The following is a 12,096-nucleotide window of genomic DNA, read 5'->3' as shown; positions in this document are numbered from 1 at the left end:
ACCTTACATAGGTACCGTACGAACATAGTTGCTATATAGCCAGTAAGCTGTTTGTACAGTTAGCAGAAGTTGCTGAGCGGCAGAGGTGTTCAAAATTACCTTGACACGCTCTTAAAGTCGCGTCAAGATCATTTTGAACAACTCGCCCGCTTAGCAACTTCTGCTGCTGACTGTACCATCTCAGGGCCAAATTGAATCTTTTAAGGCTTTAGTTACAGTGATTAACTATATACAGAGGAAGAGAGGAACAGTTGGAGAAGGGGAGGGGGGGTTAAATATATTAGTACCTATATGCATTTTGATTCTACAATAATATGAAAAAAATGACACTGTGGCTATAAAATAACTGCTGGGACCAACCCAAATGCGCGAAAAATATTACCCTCCCATAGAAAACGGACTAGCCAAAATGTATGAAACAGCCAAAATTTTTCTCGCGATCTCGGGGTTGTTCCCATAGTAAAAGTTGCTCAGTATAATCCCAAAACCTCCCTGGCAACGGGAATGCAATTATTTATAGCCACCATGTATAGAGTTAGACCGAGAAAAGTCTGCAGCGATTTTGATAGCCCACGCAGTGCAAGTGGTATTTTAAACGTCAAACTTCTATGAAATTATGACGTATAAATAACGTTTACGCGTGGGCTATCAAAATCGCTGCAGACTTTTCTCGGCCTAAATCGAAGTATGTAAAAGTATTATAAAAGGCATAAATTATACAACCACTGATAGATGTTTTGATATTATTTATTTGTTGTAAACAGTCTTATTATCGAGCGATGATTTACAGATCCTGGTTTTCACAAACACTATTGTAAAACACATGGAATAACATACAAATGAACACGAAAATAATATATACAAAGTTTTGAGCAAGCTATAAATTTCAAAATTCGCAGCAGTATAAACTCTTAAATAATTATATACCTTTCTGTGCAGTATTTTATTCTGAAAAGTGAATAGTACATTGTAAATGTAATTTAATTAAAATATAATTCTGGCTAAAGAAAGTAAGGGACTAGAAAATAGTGCCCCTATTTTACACACTTACTTACTCATATTTAAAACATCTGCCACCAAAGTTAAAAAAAATAATCTAGAAAACAGATGTAAGGTAAACGTACTAGTGCTCGACAGGCTAATGCCCAATAGATGACACCTTGCTGTCACCTCTATTGATAATGACTTAAGTTTCAAGATGACATGTTCTGGAACCGCGTCGAGAACCAGTACGTTTACCTTAGCCAATTACTAAAAAAATATGTTTCAACATTGTTCGACAGCAAAATTTGTAAGCAAAATCCGTTCGACCCCAATTTTGGGGTTTGCCATAAGCCGCGCGTGGCGCTGTCGCCACCTAGCGGCCATATCTGTGCTGATCGTGACAGACGCGTTTTGTTGGAGAGTGAGTCTTCTGTACCTAGTACTATTATTTATTCTGTGGAAATAGTGCTTTAGAGTATTAATACAATAGTGTTTGCTTAAACCCATGAAAATAGAAACAATAATACTTTATTTTGGCGGTTCTAAGCAAAGTCGGTTACACGAGCTACAATTGTTACTTGAATCGTTGTATTTATAATTACATCTTACATTTACTATTTACACAAATTGAAACCATGTAATTGAATTACGTTTTTTAAAGCATACAATTATCTTAGGAGTCGTTTAGGCAAGGGCGATCGTGCTTCATAACTGCGTGGTGAGGGAAACAAAAATATCCTTTCTACAAACGATTAAAGAATAAAAATGGTTGCCGTAACGTTACCATGGAGATCCGTCCACAATGTTACCATGGAGATCTGTCCACAACGTGACACTTTTTAGTGCATGCTACCGGTGTTCATAGATTTATAAGACGTTTACACATCAAAAATCTGAGTTTCACATTGAACTATTATTATTAACGTATAGAACTGGCACACAGAACTAGTATTTTGCGTCATGAATTGATGTTATTTTGACAACAAACCATAGAAGCGGAGCGTGAGTCTCGCGAATGTTATAATTTTTTTTATAAATTTTTCATTCAATGTTAACTTTATTATTTATATCAAATCATATGTAGATTTTAGACGGTATGGTATATCCACAATGTGAAACATAATACCAGGCCCCAATTTCACCACGATGACAGGTGAGACAATTGTAAAACATCACTGTTGCTGATGTCACAGGCATCCATGGGCTACGGTTACCGCTTACCATCGGGCGTTTATATATATATATTCCTGTTTGCCACCATCATTGTATTATTAAAAAAACTTTATTATATCGGAAAAAACAGATATTTCTCTTGCTATGTTTATGACGATTGTCACAGGAAACACGACAATTGTCACGAAATTCCGTCATATAACTCATTTCCTGTCAAGATTCACGGACAATTCTACAAATATGTCGACTAGAAAAAATAATTCTTGTTTCATAACATAATTGTAATACATACAATTGTAGCAAAATGCCTGTCATGTTTGTATTTCTATAGAAAATATTTAAAAAAATTGTAATATGTCACCTGTCGCTTGACAATTGTCGCTCGACATATGTCACTGACAATTGTAGCCGTGGTGAAATTGGGGCCTGGTTGTTTTATCGCGACTGTACATAATTAATCCTTTATCGCCCATGCCTAAACGATATATAACACCTATTTACATATATAACGACTACGTGAACATGTAAACATTTGTGAGGTAACAAAACAATATGGTTAACAAAGTCCTTTGGAATAGTAATTTATTCGTCGAGTTCCCTTTAGCTGCTTCTGTGAGACCTGTGCGAGAAAATACGTGTTAAATAAGAATTAAAATTACTCGTACATTCGCCATCAGATATATCGGAGCGGCCAAGGTGCTCACAAATATCTGAGCACGCCTCTATTGTCAAGGCGTTAGAGTGCGCGTTCAGATATTGTGAACACCTTGGCTGCTCCGATATATCTGATGGCGACTGTACCTACTTAATTTTCATGAGAAAGGCTGAAAGATACTCGTAAAGCTAAAAAAATAAGAGGTAATATGTTTAACTTTTAACTTTTGAGTCTATAGTTCGTTTTTTAGGGTTCCGTACCCAAAGGGTAAAACGGGACCCTATTACTAAGACTTCGCTGTCCGTCCGTCCGTCCGTCCGTCCGTCCGTTCGTCCGTCTGTCACCAGGCTGTATCTCACGAACCGTGATAGCTAGACAGTTGAAATTTTCACAGATGATGTATTTCTGTTGGCGCTATAACAACAAATACTAATAAAAACAGAATAAAATAAAGATTTAAATGGGGCTCCCATACAACAAACGTGATTTTAGACCAAAGCATCGTCGGGAGTGGTCAGTACCTGGATGGGTGACCGTTTTTTTTTGCTTTTTTTTTTTTGCTTTTTGGTACGGAACCCTTCGTGCGCGAGTCCGACTCGCACTTGCCCGGTTTTATTCGTATTAGAATATGACTACGTGATCTTGACGTGTCTTTTAATTGAAATATGCTTTTTAGAAATCATGGTAATTATTACTTATGAAAGCAAAATAATGTAAATAATCGTAGGTATATGATTCATAATTGATACATAATTGCCGTTTACGTCAGCGTGTGCGTAAAACTGAAAACCTAACGTACTTATAACCAACAAAAACATATTCAAAGTACAAAAAGTAAAATAATCCCATTTACGAGCAACATGTACCTACAGTAACTAACATAATTAAATCCTAACACTAAACCATTCACATAAGCGGATTTCACAAATGACTAAGGAAACCTAACTAAGGTAAGGCTGCCATTGCAGTAACTTAGCAAGTAATACCCCACTGCGTAATCAAAGACGTAGCGTAGTCTAGGTGCTCACAAAGGTGGGTTTACCTAAGACTAAGAAGTGACACAGAAAAGCAAACCATATACAGAGTGATTCAGGAGACGTGAGCAGGACTAACACTGCGCATTTCGTAAATTATAAGCAACTGTTTCCTATCAGTATTAGTGAGGTTAACGTTAATTTTCTAGTCGTGGTGAAAAAAAAAGTTATTAATTTATTTACGACATGGATGGTCACCCTAACATTAGAATACTAAACTATCGATATTCTGTGTCAAATTGAATGTCATCACTGTCATCACGGTCTGGTTACTTTTGAAAACTCGTATCTCACTCAGGTTTGACATTTTATTTTCTCCGTAAAAGAGGTTTTATGTTTATTAATTAGGTCTTGTAGGGTGACCATGATTGTAGGGAATTAAATTTGTCCTCACCAAAAAGTAAAAAAATAGGAAAAAGTGTAGTTGTTTCACCTAAATACGACGGTGATCGATCAATTATCAGTTACTGAGTGTGCAGGATTAGTCCTGCTCACGTCTCATGAATCACCCTGTAGAGGTGTCACTTGTTATGGGCCGCAATCGACTCGGATTAAAAGTATCACACGGAATACTGAAGGGCTACCGCGGAAACCGAAATTCGCAAATTGTGGGGATCTTTCTCTTTTACTCCAATGAAGATGTAATTAGAGTGACAGAGAAAAATGCCCGCAATTTGCGAACTTCGATTTTCGCGGTTATAGGCCTGATGAAATAACAGACATAACGCAACGTGAAAGGTTAATCTATCTACGTCGTTACTACAGTGGCGTTAAGCGGGTATCATGTATTAACTTGAAGTTCAATATAAGTTATAGGTAACATGTACGTGATATAACTAAAAGTATCGTATGGGGAAAACCATCTTGCTCAACTGTTAAATTTTGTCGAAGTTAATATGGTGCGTCATATCAAAAAAATAATATAACCTTTTTTGTTAAAAAAATAATAGGGATTATTTATTTCATTGACACAATTAGGTTCGGTTAAACTAGGAGTAACAGTACTTTCCTACTGGAAACTACTATTGCCGCTACTACTACTGGCATGGTAAGTGAATTAGCTGCAACTTTCTAAGCTACTTCAATAATTAATGATGGCCCCAAAGCGCGATTAAATATATAAATAGCCGCCATAACTGCAGCTTGTTACTGTGACGTTACTACAGGGCGGGGGCTGATTCTGTTTTTAACAATTCGATGTAATTTCATCGTGACCTTAAATCAGCATGCGCTGGAAATTTACGTAAGCGTCTTCGTGAACTCCATCGCATTCCCTCTCTATCGCACAGTGTTTTATGAAAGCCAAAAAAGTGACATCCCCATTTTATTGCAAATTACTGTAGTTTAGATCATTATAAATGCGAGACTAAAACTCCCACGTTTCTAATTTGTGTAGTTTTTGAGAAATATTTTTTTGAAAATCGGGTTTAAAATACCCGGATATTACGAAAAAAAATTATATGCTGCAAATTATTTAACAAACTGTTCTGTTGCCCTAAGTGTTTAATAAACCCTTCAAAGACGTACGTTTAGAGGTAATCACGGCCTCTATAAGTACATTTGATACAAAGATATTAATTATTTATTGATTTTAGTTTTTATTTTTTTTCTTCCATTTTCCGCCGTAGTCGCCAGCGATATTTGCATGGCAGCTTTATTATTATGTCTTCTATCTACCCTATTTTTTACAAGACATAATTCCGTGGAACATTTAATCTACAGTGAATTAAAATTTTCGTTCAGGGCTGCCACTACCCAATATCCGGATTTCCTCGGATATAAAATTAACTCAGTACCTATACAGGAATGCACTAACGTAAATTTTCAACGCTGGATATTCGATTGGTTATCGTAAAAATTTACCGATAATCGGTTAAAACCAGTTACACAATATTTTTTTTAAACTGCTAATAGTGTCTGTTATGCTACGCTAAGTATCTATTATGATGCGAAATACAACAAAATGCTGTTTGATAGTGTTTATAATAAACTTTCGCAAATATATTGTTTTAAAACATGAATTACAAAAAAAAAAATCAACAGCAAAAAATGTTTAAAACAAGTTACTGTATGTCTTCTTCTACTTCCAAGCTCTCTGCCCCATTTTGAAGCTCATAAAAGCTGTCGTCATGTGTTGTGTCTTCATCAGATGGTGGTATAGATGCATCCTGTGGTGCTTTTAACAATTCTATTGCGGCAGATGGTAGGGGTCGCTTTTTAATATTTTTTTGTCGTTGCGAAATACGATGCCCCGATATTATTGGGTCTGATGAGACTAACGCTCTATGAAACAAATCAAACATTGTTTTTATACGATGCGATTTGCGAGTATGATGTTCTCTATCGTGACGCCAATATTTATTACGAGACTCTGCTGCTTGCTCGGAGAGCATTCCTACTGGAACAGAAGAGTTTCGTATAATTGCAGCTCCATGGGCCAGAAGTTTATGTATGGTCACTGTCATAGGACACCATTTATAGCTCTGAACATATTTTTCGGCCAGTTCTTTTCAGAAATTACCGAACTTCTCTGAGTCTATTGGAAGACCACTTGATAATGCAACCAAAATTGTGTGGAGATCGTCCAGAAGCCACTTCTCTATTCCAAGTATGTTTGCAAAAGTTCCGCGGTGTTTGTCGGACAAAACTGTCCTAGCAGTATTGCCGTCATTAGTAGTGCCACTATTTGGTCGTACGACATCGACTAAAACACCAATTTTTTGTCGGATTTCATCTTGTATCCTTTTTTTGCGCTCTTCAATAAGGTGACCTACATTCGATTTTTTTGTAATGTACCTTACTAAATCAGTCTTCGAAGCACTGGCAACACTTTTTTTCCATATTACCACATAAAAACCAAGAACAATAGATATCCCCGACAAAACTATGTTTAAAATTAAAAATACCAAAGTGTCAACCCTAGAGGCCGGGTAACCCGGATATAAAGTGTTTAGGCGATTACTTGAATGTTCCACGGAATTATGTCTTGTAAAAAATAGGGTAGATAGAAGACATAATAATAAAGCTGCCATGCAAATATCGCTGGCGACTACGGCGGAAAATGGAAGAAAAAAAATAAAAACTAAAATCAATAAATAATTAATATCTTTGTATCAAATGTACTTATAGAGGCCGTGATTACCTCTAAACGTACGTCTTTGAAGGGTTTATTAAACACTTAGGGCAACAGAACAGTTTGTTAAATAATTTGCAGCATATAATTTTTTTTCGTAATACCCGGGTATTTTAAACCCGATTTAAAAAAAAATATTTCTCAAAAACTACACAAATTAGAAACGTGGGAGTTTTAGTCTCGCATTTATAATGATCTAAACTACAGTAATTTGCAATAAAATGGGGATGTCACTTTTTTGGCTTTCATAAAACACTGTGTATCGCACCAATACATCTGGGCGAGCGTGACAGACTGCGATCAACTTTACGCAGGGCTACTGAGCCGAGTAATGAAATATTTAAGAGCAATTGAGGAAGTTTTGTAGGAAAACCCTCTGTATCTGTACTCTGTTAACGAGTACATGGATGCATTTGTAGTGCTGTAATTTTGTTTATTGCTCAATTTGTATTTTAAAAATTATATTTCATGATTTATTTTGAGACAGGTACTTTTATCTTTATTTGACATTATATTGACCACCTCCAATTGTTTACAATACATCTATTTTTAAATTTAACTTTTTTATATTTTAATACTAATGAATGATACGTTTTCTTTATACTTGACGATCCTTATTGGGGAGACTATTTTTATTTTATATCTTTGTTAACTTACTGTTATTTTATATTTTTATTGTGTAATAAATGTGTTTCTTCTCATCATGATTAATTGGGCGATCATGAATATCATGATGAGAAGAAACACTTTTATCATTTACCTAATATAAAAATATATCTATCTAGAGCTGACGCTGATTGGTCTTCACAAATTTCAATAGAAATGAACGTGACTTTAAGGTCATATCAAATTCTTATCAACTTATTACAACAGAAACGGTCTCCAGATCTTGATAATCGGGACTTGGCATTCATTATTCAGTAAAGCCACGCTAATTGACATGAAGCTTCTGAATCTAATTATAAAGGGGAGTTAATCAAGGTAAGTGAAATATTGGGTTTCCGTGTTATCTATTAGGTACACAACTTTTGATCGAATAGGTAATGTCAAACACTGGAAGATCGTGACTAAAAAGGAATAAGTCTTATTAAGAGAGAAACAAGTTATAGAATTTGCTCAAAGAAGATAATTACAAAAAAATATCATGACGAATAAAGATTGAGTGACAAATACTATATTTTGCTGATTGTGCTTACCTATCGTAGGAAAGTTTATTTTTTTGATACTTAATGTAAAAAGAATATAGTGATTCAGCCACGTCTGTCGCAGGCCAGCTGACTATGTAAAAAACAAATCAATTAACCTAGCCAAAAAAGCGATGCCTCGATGTCAGGAAAGCAGACATGGGCGTAAACGGGCTCGCACCAGGGACGCCTAGGATCGCGCAAAGTGGAAAAAGCAAGTAGGAAAACCGATCCTGGCAAGGGCCGAGATAAAGGTAGAAGAAGAATGTAAAAAGAACATAAACGTACCTCCAGCTACGCTGATTTGATTGCTGAAGTCTTCATTGTAGGAGTTTAGTTTGATTTCTGTAGAAGAAAACAAAGGTTTGAGTCCATGGTGGGTAAAGATATAAAAAAATAATCGAGTTGAAGAATAATGGGGGTTTCAGTTAAAAGTGTACTATTAACTTTTTTTCGTAAAATCATCAGCTTTTGGATTATTTAGATTATTTAGACAAAGAAAAAACATTTTTCCTATTTTTGATATAAATTTTGAGTGTCAGTTATTGTGACAGTCCATACAAAATATATGTAAAACAGCGTCACAAAACTGTTATTTTTTTCGGGGACACATTTATTTTCTTTTTCAATCGATAGTCCTCGTGATTCTGAGTTAAGATAACCCTGAACTTAATGTATTTTCGAAAAAAAGTACATGGTACACACTTTTTTTTAAGTGAAAATGCCCTTATACTGACCGTAAAGCCTGAGTGTCCCCTCGCTTTTGCCCAGCGAGTTGGTGCTGACGCAGTTGTAGGTCCCGATGTCGCTCCGAGCGAACTGCCGGATAGTCAGCCACATCGACACTTTGTATGAGGATTTCTCTTCTCTTATCGTGTATTTCGGCCTGCGACAAAGGGTATTATGGTTATTATGAGCAGTTTCTAACCTTTTAACCGCCATCGGTGGGTACGAAGTTACACAAAGTTTTGTCTTATTGACGACCGGTCTGGCCTAGTGGATAGTGACCCTGCCTGCGAAGCCGATGGTCCTGGGTTCGAATTCCAGTAAGGGCATTTATTTGTGTGATGAACACTAATATTTGTTCCTGAGTCATGGGTGTTTTCTATGTATATAAATATGTATTTATCTTTATAAGTATGTATATCGCGCCTAGCACCCATACAAGCTTTGCTTAGTTTGGGGCTAGGTAGATCTGTGGTGGGACCCGGCTTTGTCCTTAAACTGCGTCTATGACCCGGGTATGTCCTTAAACCACGTCCAAGACCACCGGTGGCCGGGCAGCAGCGTCCCTCAAATTCGGAGTACTCGACTGCGATCGCCAACCTGCCTGCCAAGCGTGGCGATAATGGCATTCACCCCCCAAAAAAGGGGGAGGCCTATGTCCAGCAGTGGACGTCTTATGGCTGAGATGATGAGATCTGTATAGCGCATATATACTGAACGCCTGCAAATATGTGAGAGCAAACCTGAACACATATACTACTCATTCCAGTACCCGGCGAAGTAATGTTTTGGTCGTGCCGCGTTGCAGATTTGCAAAAACTCGAGGGTCGCTCGGTGTCACGGGTGCAAGATTATATAACTCACTACCTGTGGAGATAAAATTAGTACAAAGCGACGTTGTATTTGCAAATCGCCTAAAAACATTACTCATAAACCTTGCTTGCTATACTATTGACGAATTTGTCGAGGCGTGTATTTAGTGACCCAAATATTTAGATCTAAGTTATGAACTGTGTTTTCAAACTTACTCACAAAATAATGCAACACATGCATAAATAAATTAGTAATCTTAAGTACTTGCTTACCTGATAGTTAAATACTTATCTACCTAAGACCTAATGTACAAATTGTCTATGTACCTACCTTATTTGACATGTAAAATATTATATTTTATGAATAAATAATGAATGAATGAATGAATGTGTAAGATGCCCCCTATATATTTTATTATTTATTTATCAGATAGCGGTGAAATGAGCCCGATTTTGTTTGTCTTACACATCAGTCTACGAGCTACAGCGCGGCGGTTTAAAGGCAAACATAAGTTCTTGTACAATAATAGAAAACTCTTATTGGTAAGTACTTAAATTCTATAGACATTCAGTAAACATAATATTTTAGATAAGAGGGTGATATAAGTCTAATTTCACTGTACGCTCATTATCTACATGTTTTTTTTTATATTATAGGTATAAATAAAGAAATAAAAAAACCTATAGTTAGGTATCATAGGACAATCTGACACAAATCTGGGTAGCTTCTTTGTTAATAAATTCCAAGATTTGTAAGCAAAAATTGATGAAATGTTTTAATCCTTATTTGAAATTAGTGAAAAAGTATAATTAAAAGGGATAAACGATCACAGGGACATAAAGGCATTTTGAAATTTAATTACTCGGAGTAAATTAATTCCGAGAAACTTTTAAAATTAATTTGATTCAGACTTATTCTTTATAAATGTTACTTTAGAGTAGATAAAACTTTAAAGGTCCCATTAACGTTAATTCCAATTAAGTAAGAAGACGTAGGCTAACTTCAACCTTCAAATATTATCCTCTAACTTAAAAACAATCCTTTGACCTTTCACGTATATAAAAATAGCGGTTTCTCACCCACATCCTAGCGTCGCCCACATGCGTAAAATAACACCTTATCATTTGAGCCCCTTACACACAATTCTTTACTTTGAATCATATTTTTTTGCCCAATGTAGGTATCATGGTCGCATTTTTATCATTTGTCATGTTATGCGTCACTTTCGCACTTACATACTTGTTATCACGTGACAGACATACATAATGGCCGACCGTCGTAGCCCAACAGGAGGTTTTTGTTTGCTAATATGACATAATACCCTAATATCAATTCAAAACTTTTGCTTTTACTAAGCAGTAATGGTTTTTAAACAAACACCGCACCACAGCTAGTGCAACTGAGCTGAAACGTCGGAATTTAAAGTAAAAACAATGAAATTATATCGCGGTAGACCCGTTTGTGTAATTAAATATGAGTTGTAACAAATCAGCTTATTTTTATTCCATTTAGGCGGTTTTTAGGGTTCCGTACCCAAAGGGTAAAACGGGACCCTATTATTAAGACTTCGCTGTCCGTCCGTCCGTCCGTCCGTCTGTCTGTCACCAGGCTGTATCTCACGAACCGTGATAGCTAGACAGTTGAAATTTTCACAGATGATGTATTTCTGTTGCCGCTATAACAACAAATACTAAAAACAGAATAAAATAAAGACTTACGAGTAAGTGGGGCTCCCATACAGCAAATGTGATTTTTTACCAAAGTTAAGCAACGTCGGGCGTGGTCAGTACTTGGATGGGTGGCCGTTTTCTTTTTGCATTTTTTTCCGTTTTTTTTTGCTTAATGGTACGGAACCCTTCGTGCGCGAGTCCGACTCGCACTTGCCCGGTTTTTATTAAAGGCATCGTGGCGACTACGAATTTACGACCTTGATGATTTTGGTGATTGACGCGCATTTCACGCACTAATTCCACTTCATTTCACATGCACCAATCAGCGTGTGCACACACACACACACACGTCACACACACACACACACACACACATACTCTCTCACACACACACACATACACACACGCACATGAACACACGCACACACACGCACACACACAGACACACACACACACACACACACACACACACACATAATTTTAATTGTTATGACTCAAAATTTGTATAGATATTTGTATGGATAGACGGGCATATTTTTGCTTACAGGATAGCTCCATACCTTGCATCATATTTTTTTGAAATAAAGAATTTTTTATTTGTATTTTAAAACAAAATCAAAGCCGTAACACATTGTTAACTCAGAATCAGCCTCCAGTAACTAGACCAACCTGATCATCGTTGGCGAGTTGTATTAGCAAAGGCAAACTTTCCCCTTATTACGAA

General features: G+C 36.4%; 1 protein-coding gene across 4 annotated transcripts in view; it reads right to left on the bottom strand.

Annotated features, from left to right (window-relative positions):
* Positions 1 to 729: 729 nt before the first annotated feature.
* LOC134669397 (limbic system-associated membrane protein-like) overlaps positions 730 to 12,096 on the bottom strand; it is a 56,386-nt gene continuing 45,019 nt past the window's right edge. For all 4 annotated transcript variants that reach the window (XM_063526918.1, XM_063526919.1, XM_063526921.1 and 1 more), the window contains exons 8-10: positions 8,901 to 9,049; positions 8,452 to 8,508; positions 730 to 2,776 (exon numbers count right to left, since the gene is read on the bottom strand). In XM_063526918.1, the coding sequence (XP_063382988.1) occupies positions 2,670 to 2,776; positions 8,452 to 8,508; positions 8,901 to 9,049 (313 nt within the window). In that variant the 3' untranslated portion in view covers positions 730 to 2,669. The remainder of the gene's footprint in view (positions 2,777 to 8,451; positions 8,509 to 8,900; positions 9,050 to 12,096) is intronic.

This window comes from Cydia fagiglandana, chromosome 12 (assembly GCF_963556715.1).
Source record: "Cydia fagiglandana chromosome 12, ilCydFagi1.1, whole genome shotgun sequence".
Lineage (NCBI taxonomy): Eukaryota > Metazoa > Arthropoda > Insecta > Lepidoptera > Tortricidae > Cydia > Cydia fagiglandana.
Note: the sequence above shows the minus strand (reverse complement) of the source record. Positions and strands in the feature narration are given on the sequence as shown.